Source organism: Marmota monax, unplaced genomic scaffold (assembly GCF_021218885.2).
Source record: "Marmota monax isolate L192 unplaced genomic scaffold, Marmota_monax_Labrador192_F-V1.1 WCK01_AAM20220418_F8-fsc00098, whole genome shotgun sequence".
In the NCBI taxonomy this organism is placed as follows: Eukaryota; Metazoa; Chordata; class Mammalia; order Rodentia; family Sciuridae; genus Marmota; species Marmota monax.
Window position 1 is genome coordinate 1,900,824 of NW_026694639.1, and position 19,189 is coordinate 1,920,012.

Genomic DNA, 19,189 nt, shown 5'->3' on the forward strand with positions numbered 1-19,189 from the left:
CTCAGAGATCTCTTTACTGTTTCTGTCCAACTTGACCCTACTCTCAGATCAGGGCTAAAAGGTCCAGAGCTAAGTACCTCACTCCACCCAAACCATTCTTTTCCCTAAAAGAACATGAAATTGGGACTGACATTTCGTCTCTTGAAACATGAAACAGAAAATATCAGGAGGTGCCAAGCACAGTAGCACATGCCTGTAATCCCAGTGGCTTGGGAGGCTGAGACAGGAGGAACACAAGTTCAAAGACAGCCTCAGCAACTTAGCAAGGCCTTAAGAAACTCAGCAAGATCCTCTCTCTAAATAAAATATTAAAAAGAGCTGGGAATGTGGCTCAGTGGTTAAGTGACCCTGGGTTCAATCCTCACTACCAATACCTGCCCCCACAAAAAAAACCCTCAAGAGATTTGATATGATGATCATATGAGCTAATTGATATAAAACATTTCAGCACAGTATCTAGCACATAATAATCACTCAAATAGTTAACTACTGATTCTTGGGAGTAAATAACTGAGAAATCTTCAAAGAAAGAGAAAGAAGCAGGGCTGGGGTTATAGTTCAGTGGTACATTGCTCGCATACCACGTGCAAAGCCCTGGGTTTGATCCTCAACACCACATAAAAATAAATAAGTAAATAAAGATATTGTGTCCAACTACAACTAAAAAATGAAATATTAAAAAAATGGGGGGGCTGGGGATGTGGCTCAAGCGGTAACGCGCTCGCCTGGCATGCACGGGGCGCTGGGTTCAATCCTCAGCACTACATAAAAATAAAGATGTTGTGTCCACCGAAAACTGAAAAAAAATTATTAAAAAAAAAAGAAGGAAGCAAGCAAACAGATGAAAATTGAAATATAATTAAGACTAATTCAATTCCCTTTATGGTTCATGGACATATTGCCATGTTAGAGTTTTCGTTCCTGTATCCTTCAAATAAAATGCCCTTTCTTTGCTTCTATAGTCTTAGAATGAGATTCTGAATCTTACAAAGGACCCTAACTTTTATAGTTGTACACTAAAGAATTTAGAGGAGGGGCTGGGGCTGTGGCCCAGCGGTAGCACACTTGCCTGGCATGTGTGATGCACTGGGTTCGATTCTCAGCACCACGTATAAATAAATAGATAAATAAGATAATCAACAATTTAAAAAATCTAAAAAAAAAAGAATTTAGAGATTGTTCCTCTTCTTTGAAACCTTTAATAGCCCTTACATCTCATCAAATGAAGTTGAAATAAAACATACCCCGCAATGTACCTCTCAATATTCCTTTTTCAGTAACTACCTTATTTACCTTGACACCTTGATCACATTCATAGAGAATAAAGGAATAAAAACAAACAAGTGGTATTTAAGAAACTCTACCACAGTCCTAGGTATGTATCACTTTGTCCTCTCTTCTGATGCCTACCTTTCTCTTTTTTTTTTTTTTTTTCTTGGTGTTGGAGATCGAACCCAGGGCCTTCTGCATCACCTATTTTCGAATCTTTTCTGGCCTTTAATCTACTGTGACACCCCCTAGAAAAATCTCACTTATCAGTATTTACTGATAAAGCATGAAATTATTTTGCTTGGGGACCTATCTACTCCAAACCATAACATGCTACAAAAAAAACAAAAAATTAAAGAGTAAACCTATACATACCTAAAATTATTATGGTTGATTAAATCCTCCATTTGCTAAAAATCCCATTATTTTAACACTATACAATAGCTATAATTCTGCTGTAATGCATTCTCATACACAACCAAAGAATATCAACTACGAAAATACTGCTGAGGCTCACAATCTGGCTTCTAGGCCATAATTCTACTGACCCAAAATGATGCTGGCAAAAATAGTAACTTTAACTTTTGCTATTTGCATAAAGAAGAGAAGTGAAAATGTTTGTTTTCTACCTTCTATCAAATTCTGTAATCAGTAATGAAAGGAACTATCACACTGCAAACTTTTTTATGACTAATGAAGATTGGCCACCAAGAATAAACAAACCTTACTCATTCTTATGGAGGTTTACAAAGTGTTCAGAAAGAAGGTAGCCAGGCAAGAAAAGAAGAAAGGCCCTTATGTTGTTCTGTCAAAAGGAATGAATGTATGAAAATACGAGAGTTTAAAAATCTATTAATTCACATACAAGAATTAGGGTAGTGGATAAATTTCGGCATTTTCCTCCCCCGTCAGAAAAAATATCAATATAACTTGGTCATGCTTCTACTGACACTCATATTCCATGATTACCAATGTTTCCTTCAAACCACTTCAGGTTTCTTGATTCCATAGTTAAAATAGGCTGAATATGACTATTTATATCTTTATTTTTTTCAAAGTATCCATCAACATACACTTATTTAGTTCGATTTGTTTTTCAGATTTTACAAAATCTGTTTAAAACTCCAAGTCAAGGGGCTGAGGCTGTAGCTCAGTGGCAGAGCACTTGCCTAGCATGTGTGAGGCACTGGGTTCGATCCTTAGTATCATATAAAAATAAAGAAAAGCATTCTGTCCATCTACAACTACAAATAAATAAAACTCCAAATCAATATTTGGTCCAAGTTCTGTTAAGTTATAATATTTGAACAAAAGACTGATAATCTTCAAACTGCAACAAAAGTGTGGTATCCTAAGCTCCTAAGTATTTTAATGTTTCTGATAACAGTCCTTACCACTCTGGCTGCTCTCTCTTGAGATTCACATTTCCTGCAAAACCATGGTCCAGTGGGTACTTGAACAATGCCATAGCAAGCTGTTGGGAAACAAAATGTTTTGAAACATTCAAACTTGAAAAATCAAATAACCTTTTCAAAGCTCTATTAAACCAACTACCTTCAAACTATTCATTAATGGCTTTACAGAGAATTACAATACTTACATCTTATTTACCATACGTATATAGCTGTTTAACTAAAAACTAAATTTGTATAACAAAAATGCTATACCTCATATGGTCATAGTAGCACACTCTAATCCCAACTTCTCTCTTTTTTTTTTTTTTTTTTTTTTTTTTGTATTTTGGCAGGTACCAGGGATTGAACTCAGAGACACTCGACCCCTGAGTAACATCCCAAGCCCTATTTTGTATTTTACTTAGAGACAGGGTCTCACAGAGTTGCTTAGCACTTTGCTTTTGTGAGACTGGCTTTGAACTTGCCATTCACCTGCCTCAGCCTCCAAAACCATGGAGATTATAGGCATGCGCCACCATGCCTAACTATCCCTGCTACTTTTGAGGCTAAGGCAAGAGGATGGCAAGTTTGAGGACAGCCTGGGCAACTTAGCAAGACTCTGTCTCAAAATTGCTTTGTTTTGTTTTGGTACTGCGTATGGAACCCAGAAGCACTTAATCACTGAGCCACATCCCCAGCCCTTTTTTATATTTTATTTAGAGACAGGTCTTGCTGAGTTACTTAGGGCCTCAACAAATTACTGAGGCTGGCTTTGAACTCATGATCCTCCTGCCACAGCCTCGAGCCCCTGGGATTACAGACATGCGCCACTGCACCTGGCTCAAAATGGTTTTTATAAAGGGCCAGGAAGGTAGTGAAACAATGAAGCAGTTGCCTAGCATGTTGAAGGTCCAGGCTTCATTCCCCACAGGCACACAAAAAAATTTTTTTTTCCTTTGGGGTACTGAGGATTGAACTAAGGGGATCTCAACCACAGAGCCACATCCCTAGCCCTATTTTGTATTTTATTTAGAAACAGGTCTCACTGAATTGCTTAGCACCTCATTTTTGCTGAGGCTGGCTTTGAGCTTGTGATCTTCCTGCCTCATCCTCCCAAGTGGCAGGGATTACAAAGGTACACCACTGTGCCTAGCTATAATTTTTTTTAAATCATACTATAACAAGCAATTATGTAAAATTTAATACACTGTAAGATTTTTTTGCATAAAATAACTCAGAAATACATTAATTCATTCCTATGCCCTATAGTTTAAGGAGAAAGTGTTTTAGATTTAGTGAAAATATTTCCAAATAATCTTTCAAAATGAACAGATATTGAAAAAAAAAATGAAATATAATGTTAGCAGTAAAATGCCACCAGGCAGGGTGGAGCATGCCTTTAAATCCCAGTGACTCCGGAAGCTGAGACAGGAAGATTTCAAGTTCAAAGCCAGCCTCAGCAACTTGGCAAGAACCTGTCTCCAAATAAAAACTAAAAAAAGAGCAACAGTGAGAGAATAGCAGTAAAATGCTTCCATTTATATTCAATGTCTCAAATAGGCAAATCCATAAACAGCCTAGGGCTCTGGGAGTTGGGGGTAAATGGTGACTGTTAACAGGTCCAAGGTTTCTTGTTAGGGCAAGGAAAAGGATCTAAAACTGATAGTAGTAATGGCTGCACAACTCTGTGAATATAGTGAAAAACCACTGAATGGGTAAATTGTATGGCATGTGAATTATCTCTTGGTAAAGCTATTACAAGAAAATAAAATTGCTATATTTATCTCTAAATATTTTATATTGTGAACACTGTAACAAGTATTCCAAGTACATATTATATATCTAATTCACAGCCTCATTGGTTGAAAGTTAGTTTTTAATATCAATTAGCTCAAAACTGAAAACTTTCTGGAAATCTAATACACATTCAATTGACATTCTTGAGTTTGCTCACTAGAAACTCGAAAATATTTTAAATACTGGGAAGCAATAAAGGAATGTAAAATCAGCACCACCTTTATTTGGTACTGGGGACTGATCCCAAGGGCACTCTACCTCTGAACTACACCCCCAGCCCATTCATTCATTCATTTATTATTTTGAGTGTCAGGGATTGAACCCAGGGGCACTTCAAAACTGAGCCTCATCCCCAGGCCTTCATACATATTTTTCAACTTAGATTCAGGGTCTGACTAAGTTGCTGAGGCTGGCCTTGAATTGGCAATCCTCTACCTCAGCCTCCCCAGCCTCTGGGATTACAGGTGTGCAGCATTGAGCCTGCTATTTTTTTTTTTTCTAGATAGGTTTCCTAAATTGCTGATGTTGTCCTTGAACTTGTGATCTTCCTGCCTCAGTTTCCCAAACTGTTGGGATTACAGGAATACACTACCCACACCACTTCAGCAAACTTTTAAACTCCAAAGGCTAAAATTCTAAGCCTTTTTCAATATATATATGAATGTTAAAAAAAAAAAAAAAAAAAAGTCTATTGGCCAAGAAACACAGCATCAGTGTCTGAAACACACAGTTTTATTTGGAAGTAGCTCTAGAAAGAAAAATTTTTTAATCTTTAACTTTTTATATTAAAACATTTTAATATTTTCATATTAAAATACTTAATTTGATAATTTTTCATCTGATTTATAATTCCCCCACAATGCCAGTGAACCCTGTAATAGAAATATTATATATCAATCCTAAAACCTTATCTAGCTTTCCACAATTTTTTCACTCCTTTTAAGAAAGGAGGGGGGAAGGTATGCAACGCTGCCCTTCTTTAAAAGAAACTGGCAATAACCACATTCTCAGGTTAATTTACTATCTCAAAATCATTACCACTGCATCCCTCTTCCCAATTGTGATAATCCATTCTTCAAATAATGCACTTTGACACCTTAAGATTTTCCTCTCCCCCCTTTGGTAATGTCCTTACCAATATGCTATTAGACAACATCTGCAGCACTCAAAGCCAGTTTCATAAATGGGAAAAGGGGTGGGGGGGTGAGATGGCAAATAAACAGTAAGCCACCAAAAAGTCAGATTATCTCAGCCTCAATTCCTTACCACTTGGAACAGAAAAAGGTCAAAAAACTTCAGAAAACCAGAAAAATCTTATTGGCTTTTTTATATATCCAAGTGTAAATAGCCAGAAATAAACTAAGACGTTCCCCAAGCCACTTGGCAGCACCACCACCTCCTCTTCATTTACGCAGGTTAAGCAGTGGCCAAATGCAGCCACTAACTAGCCTCCCCACCAAACTAGCCCAAATGCATCTCAGCCCCAGACACTCCTGGCAGCGACATCACTGGCCTTGCGCTGTCTTCTCCGCAGGAAGCTACCAGGAGGCGTGAGCTGCCAGAAAGCTTGGGGTACAGCAGAGACCACCTTCGATCCCCGATCCAAAGAGGCAAGGTCACCCCTGCCTTCCCCCACCTGCCCAGCGCAGCCAGCCGCCTTCCAGAGTCGGTCTGCAAGCCACAGGAAGTCTCTAGACACACTGCGGCAGACAGGAGCAGGCGGTGAGGGGGGGAGGGGTCTCCAAGCTCCCAAACTCACACCCCAAGCCACCCCACCTAGGGGTGCAAGTTCCCGCCCAACCCACCCAGGGCTTGGATCGCAGCCCTGCACCCTCTGCACCCTCGCCGCCCGAGAGTCTGCAAACCCCGACTCCGGGCTCAGGCAGCGACCAAATGACACTTGAGAGTGAGAGCAGAATCACATGACAGTCTGGGCCACACGCACTTTCTCCCACATGCACAGCCCACACCCCCTGCGCCTCGCCGCGGACCCTGCTAGGCACTCCGGCGGCCGCTGCTGCGGCACGGGGCGGGGGCGGGAGCGGAGGCGGGGCGGGGGAGGGGCGGGAGGTCTGGCAGTTGCTGCCAAGGTGGGGGAAGCGGTGACGGTTGGGAGCAGGCCGGTTCGACCCGGCGGGCGGTTGGGTGTTTACCTTGATGCACCGCGACGCTGCAGCCGTGCCCGTCGCAATAAACCAGAGGGTTCTCGGCCCAGCCTCTCTCGTCTGAGCAAACGCAACAGCCTCCAATCATCTCCTTCATACTATGGGAGACCTCGTCCTCCAGTGACACGGGCCGGTCGCTAGAGACCATCTAAGAGGGAGTTGGGGGGGACCATTAAAAAACACAAGCAAGCCAATGAGTGCTTCCCCCCGCACTGCCCTCCGCTCCCCACGTTCTCCCCGGCTCCCCCACCCGCCCGCCCGCCCGCCGGCCGCTCGGCCGCTCGCTCACTCGGGCTTTGCCGCTCAGTCACTCACGTTCCGCACAGGAGTCAGGAGCCATGTCCTTGCTGACTCCCCCCACCTCCCCTCCACCGCCTCCTCCGCCTCCTCCGCCTCCTCCGCCTCCTCCTCTTCGGCGTCTTCCCTCCCCACCTCCACCCGGCCGCTAACGCTGGCGCCCGAAGAGGGCACACATAATCAAGTAGGCCTCCGCACAGGCGCACTGGGGGGGCTCCCGCTGGGCCTGGGGCAGCGAGGGAGGGGAAAAGGGCTGCGCTTCCTCCTCCAAGCGTCACTCGGCGTGCGCGCCCGCCCCGCGGCCGGCGTGAGGGAGGCGGCCGGGAGAGGCGAGGCCTGCGTGCGCGCCGCCGCGTCTGGCCGCCGGGACCCGCCCCTCTCGGGCCTGTACCCCTCCCGCACGCTTCTGGCCGCCGCAGCCGAGGTGTGCCTGGGGTGGGGGCGCGAGGAGCAAGCGGCGCGCCGAGGCCGGAACGAGTCAACGGGAGGGCGCGGGGACGCGCACGCGGGGGCGGGGACGTTGAGGCCGCCCTCTGCAGCACCAGTCTCGCGGGCTGCGTGTGTGCGTCGGGGAGAGACGCTGTGCAGGGAGGAGACGCCGACGGGAGGCGGATGCTGAGGGCCGGCAGGGGGTTTTGTTAGAGTACCTCGGGGGAACTCCTGGGGGCATTTCCCTTCGCTGGGAACCTACCTGACGGCCTTTTCCTGGAGAACTGGCTGGTGGTAACAATGGTTGGGAGAATATGCCAGCTTCCGTGAAGGGTGTAATGAAGCATGGCTTCCTGCAGTTGGCCGCGCTAACTTAGTACTGCCGCAGCCTCTCCACCCATTAAATTCACATCCTGGATTCTTCCCAAAGTTCACCCAGTGGAAGTGTTACCAGATATGCCCCTCATTTACACACCACATTGGCCCCAGTGACAGATAAAGAGCATCACAGGTCAAATACATATGTTTGGGTTATATTCCTAGAGGGAACCAAGACCACTCTTGAGTTTGCTGTATAGGAATACAAATGGTTATCAGGAATTACTGTCATCTGAAAAATACAGTTATACAATACTAGATGAAGGAACCCAAGTTCTCCTAGTCTGTCACCAAAAGATAATTAACACCATAAGATAGAGTCCAGTTTTGATTGATCAGACTCTTCTCCAAATTTACTCTTGGAAATGTGAGGTAATTTAAGTGGCAGAAAGATGGGAGCTCCCTTCTCACAAACAGAAAATGGATTAGGCCTATCTGCATAGATTAATTAGCTGGATTCTGTGCAATTTTTATGCTGTAAAATCTTCCTGTCACCTTTTTTTCCTTTGAGATCCGCGTAAACCCACTTTTGATTTTAAGCAAAAAAACGTCTATTATAAAAGTTTAGCATGAAATAGGAATTACAGACAGATTGTTTAGATGACAGTTACAAGGCAAATTCGTGGTTAATAACTTGCAGGTACAAAATGGTTTCTCAGGAATTAGCAATATAATGTGATGATCTGGAAAATGCACTTATACAATGCTAAAGGACGGAGGAAGTAAGTTCTCCTAGTCAGTCACCAGAAAATAATATAATGGTTTAAGCTTTAAAAGCATGACAAACATTCTCATTAAAAAAAGAAAGAAAGAAAGAGAAAGAAAGGAAAGAAAGAAAGAAAGAAAGAAAGAAAAGAAAGAAAAGAAAAGAAAACAGCTATTTTTTTCTACTTCAAATTAATTGCTGGGAATCTCTTTAAGAAAGATAAGAGATACAATCTAATGCAAGCATGTATTTGCAAGTATATTCAAATGTTTAAAAAACAAGTGAGATATCCATAGTACTAGAAATCTACCAAAGCTTACCATAGAGAGAAAATTATATACTAAAGAGATACACAGGGATAGGGGTAAAGAAAAAGACACAAATATTTAACTTATTAATATATTTAGAAAAGGCGACTACGGGATTACATATATGTGTACATATATATATTAAATGTAAGGTTTTAGGAGGAATATGGAAACAATGAATTCATGGGCCTGTGATAATTATGTTCTCAAAAAGTATTTACAATTTATGATTCTAAAATGTTCTTCAAAAAAAAGTGTACTGGTTTATGTATCTTTACAATATATTTAATCTTTACCCTATACAAAGGATACCAGTTTAATATACAATTCCTGCTCCAACTCCAATGCAAAGTAATTTTGAGTTAAAATCAATGTGAAATTTCCCTTTCCAACACTGCAATCAAGCCTTATTGCACTAAATTATTTAAAAATACATTCATTTTATTTTTAATGCATTGGAGCTTAATTCTTGGGATGGAATTAATTTGTATGTAAAGGATAAATACCTCACCTTTTCTGTAATACATAATAAAAGAAATGTAGGTTAAACACTTGCTCTTTCAAATCAAAAACAAAAAAAAACAAAATTTGTCATTCATTAGAGTTTTTTGAAATTTTTAAAAATAGGGGAAATATAATGTTTTATAGCAGGTCTGTATATAAATATCAATATCTCAAATAGTAACCTGACTAAAGATGTGCATAAATGTTAACAAAATATAATTCAAATTACATAAAACTGATTTGAACATGTTGAGTTTTGAAAATGATAAAAATATAATGAGTATAAATAAGTCATTTTCATTTTAACTCAGATACTAGACATTGAACTTTTATGTTATATATCTGAAGAACAATACTTAATATATTTCTATAAAATAGTAACTGAAAAGGAAGACAGAATAAAACATTCAAATATACAGAGAATTATTTATTCATTCAGTAAATATTTATTGAACATTTACTGTGTGCCAGGGACAGTTTTAGATGCAGGAAATATACCAATGAGAAAGTTGTATTTTTCCTTTATGAGATACATAAAATATATTCATATATGTATATGGCACTTGGCTGAATATACTAATTCTCATGTCTCAGAATGTATAAGATTTACAATTAAATGGTCAGAATTATTAAAGTTCAAGTAAACTTTTACACATACATACTTCTGAAAAAGTAATAAATTACCATGGGATTTATAGAAAAACTTCATAGAAAAGGACAATTTCAGTCTTAAAATAATATTACCCTTTAAATCTAATTCCCAAAATATCCAAGTATATCTAGTACCTGTAGAATTAAACAAAAGCCTATTGTGTCTATTATTCTTCTCCACATAACAGCCACTAAGAGTACTGGCTCATCTATTTCTCTAAACTAATCATCTGAGGCAAACCACAAAAAACTCAACCAAAGTATTTTATGATGTAACCTCTAACCCTACTATAATGGGAAAATGTATTTTCACTCTGTGGGTAATATATCTTCTTATAATTTTCTTTAGTCTGTACCCTAGGCACCAAATTTTTGAATTTGCTTTTCCATAATCATTTACCTAAGTAGAAACTGTGAAAGAAATATTTAAAACCACATTTATTCAGAGGTTAGCATTTCTCATATTTATCTCCTTTTCAAATTGAAGTTTTATTTGCCTTTTATTTATGCATATTATGTCTATTAGACCCAACATTAAAGACTCATATATGTCTATGAGGTATAGAACCTGAGATGTAGTTTTATAATGCTAAGACTATATACCCTTTTCTTAGCTTAGATTATTGACTTTCACAAAGTGTTTAAAATTCTATATTAGCTCTGATGCTAAATTAAAAAAAAATAGAAGTCATGTATTACTAAACTTTATTGGAAACTATAATCTTGTATCTAAATAAATTAGTTGGAAAACTCAAAAAGGCAATTTCTTATTATCTGTACACTTTCAGATATATCCTCTTTAATATAAAATTTTATATATTTGAATAAAATTTTGTTTTGCTCATTTGGTACCCAAGAGTTCCTATCTTTTATGTGAAAACTTTTATCATAAGCCATATATATTTATGCTAGTTTGATTAAAATACTATAGTATTTCTGAAACTAATTCTGTTATTTACCTTACCATGAGTTTTGTATCTTTATACGTACAAACCTACACGTGGCCCCTATAAGTATCATGCATTTGAGATTTCATTCAAGAGCATTCATTTCAATTATGTTTTCAGTTGAGATTCTACTAATGGTTTTTGCAAGATTCCATTTAATGAAGCATGTTAGTCTTACTAGGTGATTTTTTTTTAACTTGTGATAGTGCTTAACAAGTATCTTGTACATAGTAGGATCACAATTAACATTTGTTTAATGTACAATATTGATGTTTAAAAGCTAATTGCAGCCTTGGGCTTTATCCTTCGGAATAGAGTAAAGCAAGTCTTTATTTTACATGTATAATTGAACTAAAATTTCTAAGTAATAACCAACAGAAATTTTCAGTTAAATTGGCTTCTTTAAAGATTTTCAATAATTGAAATTAATATGCCTGAAGAGTTTTTATTTACCAGATATTTTAGAATTCTCTACATTTGACTAGCCCTAAAATGCTACCACCTTTTTATATAAAAGTCACCATTGTATTATAAAAGATTCTTAGAATCAATCATATTTAATATTATTGTTAGATATACTTAATTTTTGCAGTTTAATTAATTTTCAAACCTAAATTGTATGTAATCTAAATTTAAAAATATTTTTAGGAATCAAGGTATAATATTTACTTTAAAAGGTCTGGCTTAGTCAATTTTATGTTTGGCTTGGGAACTAGCTATTCCTTTTGGTATAAAATTGATATTAATTGGTATACTTACATTTTTGGGGTACAATACCATATAATTACCAATAAAAAACAATATCTTGAAAATACTTTTAGCTCTTCTAGGTGTTACATAAACGCCATTTAATACTTGAAATGTTTTTTTCTATGATGCAATAATACTTAAATGTGATACACTTTGACTTTTTAGAATATTGTCAATATAATGTAAGAGTAGGACTATAAAGTCCATGGTCCACTTTTTATTGACACTGAAGATTTGCATCCCTATTATAATTAAAGTGTAATTAAAATGACATATTTAGGTGTCTGTTTATAGAATACAATAAGATTACCATTCTGGACTTGAAAGAGGAAAATCAGTTTTTGAAATGGAAAAGAACCTTAAAATAAATTAAACATTTCCAAAAATGAAAAGAAAAAAAAAAGAGAAAGGAAGAAGAAGAAATTAAACTGAATTGCTAAATACTATTTGGACCAAAGGAAGTCACTTTTTAAGATTTAAATGTTTTCCTCTTCAAAAGGGGCCACTGCTTACCAAATCCAGAAACAAGTCCAAGAATATGTTAATTAAGTTCATTGTGTCCTAGAAAGAATGAGTTTGACAAATTCATTTTTTATTCCTTCAATTAACAAACTATTTGTCCAATATATTTTAGATTTAAAAAATCTACAATGTATATTTATCTCTTGAAATTGTACAGTACTAGTGCCAACTACCAACATGACCCCATAGGGTGAATCTTATGAAGCTTAGCATTCCTGGCGAAATCAACACACAAGCCTCTGATCACTTTTTGTCAGTCTTACTTTACCGTAGCGATTGAGAGCCAGAATGTCGGTAATTTCTATATGGTAGCACTTTAGCCCAATTAAAAAAGCAATAATCTTTGGTGTAAGCAAAAGTGTAAAATATGACAGGATATTAAAGAAGGTATCACAAAGACTGACCAGGAATGCTACATGTCCCTCTCTGTCCCCACCCCCCATCATGCCCTTTTTTCTGCCCATTTGTTGTTTTTCTCACAAGTACATCCTGACTTGTAACTTTTTTTTTACTTTAAATGGAACAAATACCCGAAACAGAAAAAGATGAAAAAAGATTCACCTTTTACTATCAACTACGAGGGGATGTGGGGGGGTGGGGTAAACTTGTATAGCTATTCTAAATATTCAAAGGCTTATACAAAAATGTAAATTGAATATAAAGGGTAAGGGGGGACTAGGCGGGGGATGGATGAGTGTAGAACAGAAAGAACAGAAAATACTTAATTTTTAACCCCCCCCCTTTTTTTTTTTTTACTGTTTGAACCTTTCCTTAGCTAATTTCAAATGACTTCTTACATAACAATTTCTCTCTGAACCTCAAAATAACTGAATGATTTCCAGGAAAAACTGCAAGTTTAGAAAAAAGATCTGCAAAATGAAAGTGTTAAAATTCAAACAACTTCTATAACATTTCAAATGTAAAATCACAACCATCACTACCTTTAACTGACTTTTAAGGGGTCTTTTCAAACATGTTATTTATGAACATCATCTATTGACTTCTTTCTTGTAATTCAAAACTTGTCAAATGATGTTTTCATGATGACATGTAAATATAATATTCTATTAGAGATCAATTCTAATTGGTTTTTTAAAATCCACCCTGGGAAACACCGTAGCATAATACAAGCTTGTAATGAGTATTTTAGAAGGAATTTCCAGAACGTCTATTATAAATCTAAGTCGAAATTACTCTCTTGTCCTAGTACGGTTTGGGCCAGAGAACTGAAATTATTTTTTCAGGACCTTTCACGCACGATGACTTTGGTCTTGCCTACAAGACTCGAGAGCACTTGTTGGAAATCTTCATTTTTAAAAACCGTGACGTTTGCCAGAAATATTTTTCCCACATGCCTGACAAAGGAAAACAAGTAGTTTCATAGATTCGGTTGCAATTATTTGTTTCCATACGCATTTTAAAGGCACACTGGACTTTTTTCCTTTTGAAATTCAATGTTATTTTGAAAATGTATTTCACGGTAAGAAATTAAGCCCTCGTTTTTAAAATTGGATACAACAAAGAGCTGAGTAATCACAAATAGGGATAGCAAAACGTGCTTTTCCTAACTCCTCTGAACTCTGACACTCATTTTGCAACCCTTACATTTAAAGATCTTTCAAATATTTATATGATAAGCTCTAATTTCCCAAATGCTGAAAAAAAATCGTTCACATTCGTCGCTTATCTAATGATCAATTTATAGACATATCTAGGCTGCTTTCCCTTCTAACGTGAGTTGCAGCTTGCCCAGCTTCCCTCAATTTAGCAGCACGTTGTAAAGCGTTTCTACGAGGTCTAGAGTTGGGAACCCCTCACTGGCCGAGTGGGATCGTAAAACTTGCAGCGCCCGCCGGGCCCGAGTCTTTGGGAGTTCTGGGAGGCGCGGGTGGGGGTCGGGTTGGGCCGCATGACCCCTCCCACGGCAAAGACGCGCTAGCCGAACTGCCACGCTAGGGCCGAACAATGGGGGCGGCCGGGGAGACGGGAGCCGGTCCCGCTTCCTCCGCCGAACCGGCCGCGCGCCTGCCCCCTCCCATTTACCCTCCCTTCCGGGTTTTCCCGCTCGCCCGGCCTGCGGCGCCTTCATTCCTCCGCCGGTCCCGGGCCCGTGGCCCGGCCTAGTGCTCGCTTCTCAGCCGCCCCCTCGCCGCTTCCCCTTCGCCCGGCCCTCCTTTTCCGACTGCGACCTCAAGGCGCTTTCTTATGCAGCTCCTTTTCTCGCTGCGGCCTTTTTCCCGCTATTTTTTAACGTATTTTTACAATTTCCCCCTTGATTTTCAAAAGTGGTTGAGAAGTCTCACTTCCAGTAATGCTGACTTGCTATTTCCCTCCGGAAAAAATTTTCCTCAGGAAATCCCAAACCTAAAAGGAAATAACAACAAATCCAAGAAAACCTTTAACCTTAAACACATCTCTCGCGTTAAAATTAAACGCCATGTTATGTTGTCTAAAACCTGCAAAAGCACTCCCTCCTCTTTTATTTCCTCCTTTAAATACTGTTAAACTCTCCATCGCATGCCTTCTGAGGAGAGGGCAGAGGATGTGTCCGGCAGCACGCAGCAATCAGAGGTTTTATCTTACGCCTCCTGGGACGGGGAAAAAAGTGGAAGGTGAACGAGGGAGCTTCCAGGGCAGAAAAGCAACACAATTCGCTGGGGACGTCGCCAGGCCAGGCGGGGGAGGCGCACGGGGGCGCCCAGGGCCCGCCGGCTCCGGGCAGGGGAGCGGGTCCACAGAGGGAGGAGGTTTTAAATAGCGGGGGCTGGGAGGCTGGGGGCCCGCGCATGACGATACTTTCCAAGAAAGGATGGGGCAGCGGTGGACTTTACTAGGCTGTCTCATCACACACACCCCCATCCAAGAAAAAAAAGAAAGTTGGAGGGAGGCGGAGAGAACAGCCAGCCCTATTTCCTCCCCACGACTCCGTGGAAGGGTTGGGGCTGCGGCCGGCAGGGGCGCGGGTCTGGACAGACCAATAGCAGTCAACAGGTCCAGGCCTCGGAGCGCAGGGCGGCCCGCCCCCTCTCCCTCCGTGAAGTCCCCTCCGCCCCCGCAGCCCCAGCCGGGGAGGCCCGGCTGTGCACTACCCGCCCCTCCCGGCCTGGCTGCGGTCGGCTCCGCCGGGCCAGGGGGTGGGGGTGGGGGTGGGGCGGGGGTTCCCTGCCGGAGAATCCTCCCGCGAGGCTGGCGACTGGGGGGAGGGGAGGGAACTCGGGGAATGGAGGATTAGGAAAGACTCGAGCTCGGCACGAGCGCGGCCCGCGCGAGGCATCCTGGGTAAAAAGTGGCCGCGCGGCACCGGGAGAGCGCGGAGGAGCCAGGGTCAGAGGTCAGGGCCCTGGAGCCCCTCGTGCAGAGCCCCCCACGTGAACGCAGCAAGCAGGAGAAACCTTTTTGTTTTCGACCGCGGCAGCATGCTCCCCTTTTGACCAAGCTGCTTTTCCCGATCTGCTGGAGGGAAGAGCTCCATCGCGGATCTCCTAACCCCTCCCCACCCCCTCCACCACCAACACACATCCCAACTCTACCCTTCCTCTCAACTCTCATCCCAGCCCCCAGTACAGAGCTTGCAATAATGCAATAAATTTGCTTTAACAACAAGTGGGGGTGGTTGCATTTACTCCTCCCTCTCATTTCTCCTCCCCCTCCTCTTGCTGCGGCTCTTGACACTACTACAAACCAGGACTATAAACATAAACATGTGTCACTGTAACAGGGCAGGTAATATACGGATTTTAAGGTGGGGTGGATGGACGAGGGCTTGGTCGCCGCTTGAGGGGCAGTAAAAAAAAATCGTGTTTCACGTGTTCTACGGCTTTGGGGGCTCACCACCCCCACACACGCCTATCCATTTATATAATGCCGAGGTCACTTGGTCACTTATTCAGCCACACAGACCCACAAAGGCAAGCTTGCCGATAGCCAGGGTACCCCAAAGCAAATACATTCAAATACGAATCCCTCTCTTCCCAGCCACCGCTGCCATTTCTTCCATTAGAAAACCGTAGCGTCAACAGTTGAATCCTCTTTCCCTTTAAAATATTCTCTTCCTGACCAATAGAGCCATTTTTGGACCTAAATTGTACACAGCTTCCTTAATACCTATACATTTTGTGCACAGGAACCCCTTTAAACAGCAATAAAGGCTATTTAAGTGGCTGAGTTCGAAATCTAGTGTGCATAGGTTATTTCTTGGGCTTTGCCTTCATGCATTTAGCAACTTCTGCTGCAAGTTGCTGAGCCTGGCCCTGTGGAGATTCGCCATAGCAAGCCTTTATTATTATTATTATTATTTAATCTATATTTACACTGCCTCTGAACTTTTATTCTTAGTTCAACAAGCCTAGCAACAACTACGACTTAAGGTAGAGTAAAGCAATCCCCTCACAAGCTTTTTGGCAAGAAAGGGAGGGAGATACAGAAAATGTTCAGATGGGGAAGTGGTTCCCTTTGTTCTTTCATTGTTTCTCTAGAACTGGTGCATACAAGGACAAACACTTACCTTCTCTTCTTTTTGCTCCAAAAACCAGATGCTCCCATCAGCCTTAAAATACACAATCCACCTTGAAAGTAACTACGAATGTCGAATGTCGAGACAGTTTGTATTCCATTCTTTTTCGCTCTCTGCCCTCTTTTAGCGTAGGATTAAGTTGCCGAGCACGTTGCTGCAAGCTGTAGCCCCCCGCCTTAGTGAATCGGTCACGTTTAGGACCCTCTAAGTCCATCCTAATTCTGCCAGTAGAATTGAGGGTATTGGAGCTCTAAACTTTCAAAAGGAAAGGGGCCTGCAACTCTCCGGAAAACTTTAAAATCCCCTGAAATTTTTTACCATTGATATTTGCACCACATTACCAAATAGTATTTACCAAGAAATATTAGATGTTTCTTTGAGGAAAGTTTGTTGTTGGGTTGCTTTTTTGTTTTTTGTTGTTGTTTTTGTAGTTGTTTTGTTTTTGTTTTTTCAGTTTATAGTTAGCTATACATTAGACACATGGAGTAAAAGGCAGGTTTGTATAGGCATTTAGCAGAATGAGTATATTTTTCCATAAGGCTTGCTGTACCATATGTCTTTAAAAAACAAAACACTACTACAACTGAGAAAGAAAGGAAATAGAAGTTTGAATTTAAATGTTGTGAAATAACTTAAAAAGAGACTTTTTTGAAATTTATTATTGTAAAAATTGGTCTTTGAAGTGAAAAGTAATCTTTCAATATTAAAAGACTTAATTTTCACTGTATAATTCCAAAAGAGAAAATAAATTTTTCTGGTTAGTAGGTAGTGTTTAGTGTCCTGCCTGCCAGGCACTGCAGCCCAAACCTTGTTTAAATCTGATTATGATGTGATTTGCTGATGTCATGAATATGAAATGATACTTGTATATCCATAAATTCGAACTTGTGATTTTTTGATCTCCCGCTTTTTGTGTGTTCCCAGTAGCTGCAGCAGTGGAAGACAGTGATTGGCTCCAGGGCTCCTAGAAGGATTTGGGCTGAAGCCAGGGGAACAGAACCAGAGGATTCCCTTTCCAGGGACCTCAGGCAGCTCCTGTCTTGTCTTTCTTTTCTCCCCTCCCGGGTGCTCAGGAGCTCAGCATGGCTCCAGCAGCCCATAGGTAGGCCTCAACACTTAGTGTCATCACTTCAGTCTCTACACATGTGGCCTTCGTGTAAAATAAACACAAACTGGGGCAACCCAAATAAATTATTGTTCTTGAGATTTGTGTATTATTTAATATATAAAGGTCGAACTCTACTTTCTCTGATTTTTCCCCTTACATTCAGGTTCAATTGTGAAAGGTCCTTGTGTCTCATAGGAAAATATTGCAACAAACAAGATAATTGGGGGGAAAGGCGGTTGCAGTAAGAAAAGTGGTTTTTCTTTGATAGTATTTAATTGGAATTAAAAGATTCTTGAGCTGTAAACATTCTTTATTTATTCAGCACACATAAGCAGGCATTGTTTTATCACCATCATAATTATGGTGTCCTTTAAACTGGCTGATAGCAGGAAAGATAAGGGAATGTGCCTGCAGATCATATCAGGTCTCACTCCTTTCTTTCTTTCCTTTCTTCCCTTCCTCCCTCTTCTGTGTCTCCACAGCTTCCCCCTACCCCCATTCCTTCCTTGGTCACTAGGGTCCCCCACAGCCCTTGAGATGAGAAGAGCAGGAAGATTGTGGCCTAACCATTTCTTACATCATGAAAGTAATTTGTACCACACTCTAATTTGATGCAATCCATAACCTCCTTGTCTCCTGTTTATAACTGCTTTTTAACTTGCAATATGTGTTATCTGAAGAGTTGCCTATTGCTTACCTGTGTAAAATCTCATCCACTAGGGTTTCCTGCTTTACCTTTGTCTCATTTAGAAAGCATACTCTTAGGGCTTTTTCAGAACAAAGCCTCACAAAACCCCTTTACCTCCAAGGATTTGCAAATTTATAAAGGCTGCATTGAATTCAAGATGGGTCAGGGGGCAAAAAAAGGGTAGAAGGTCACTGCATTTTGATTATGGGTCAGTAGACAACATGGCATATACTCTGTGTCCCAAACTTCTGTTAAGAACAGGATTTTTAAATGGCTAAGAACAGAAGGATGGCCCCCTTTGGAAGACTTGCCCCTGATATGTTTGAATGAGACAAAAAAAAAATAAGGAAAATATATCAAATTATAATTTAAGTTATTCTTCATTTTAGCCATTTCATCTTTGTCCATTCCCATTTTCCTCTTCCAAAAGTATAGGTGTGATATTAGATAAGTTTAACCAAGAAACTGTTGAGATTTTATTCTCCTGTATATTCCACTAATTCAGCCATATGAGACTTTATTATTATTTTAGACTTCATATTGTAAATATTATACATACTTTTAGTTACTAGTATAAGAGATTTCTTTTATTCTTCTAACCAGTATATTTACATTGTTGAGGCCTTTGAGATGTTCCTTATTCTTTTCTGTCTGAATTCACTGTGAACAAAATATGCCCAGCAATCACTAAAACAAATGTATATGGTGAAGAGTTAGGTGGTGGGGGTGGGGGGGTGATCCTCATTTAAATTATGTATGTATG

The 19,189-nt window shown here is 40.4% G+C and overlaps 1 protein-coding gene across 11 annotated transcripts in view; it reads right to left on the minus strand.

Moving 5' to 3' along the window:
- Mllt10 (MLLT10 histone lysine methyltransferase DOT1L cofactor) overlaps window positions 1–7,206 on the minus strand; it is a 193,926-nt gene extending 186,720 nt beyond the window's left edge. For 5 of the 11 annotated variants that reach the window (XR_009224754.1, XM_058572285.1, XM_058572290.1 and 2 more), the window contains exons 1-3: window positions 7,058–7,205; window positions 6,614–6,773; window positions 2,664–2,743 (exon numbers count right to left, since the gene is read on the minus strand). Coding sequence is in view for 9 of the 11 variants with exons in the window: in XM_058572285.1 (XP_058428268.1) it covers window positions 2,664–2,743; window positions 6,614–6,773 (240 nt within the window). In the remaining 2 variants the exon portion in view is untranslated. Of the gene's footprint in view, window positions 1–2,663; window positions 2,744–6,613; window positions 6,774–6,914; window positions 7,013–7,057 lie in introns of those variants that run through there. The other 6 variants (XM_058572292.1, XM_058572291.1, XM_046423034.1 and 3 more) reach the window with 5 other exon arrangements.
- Between the last annotated feature and the right edge of the window lie 11,983 nt (window positions 7,207–19,189).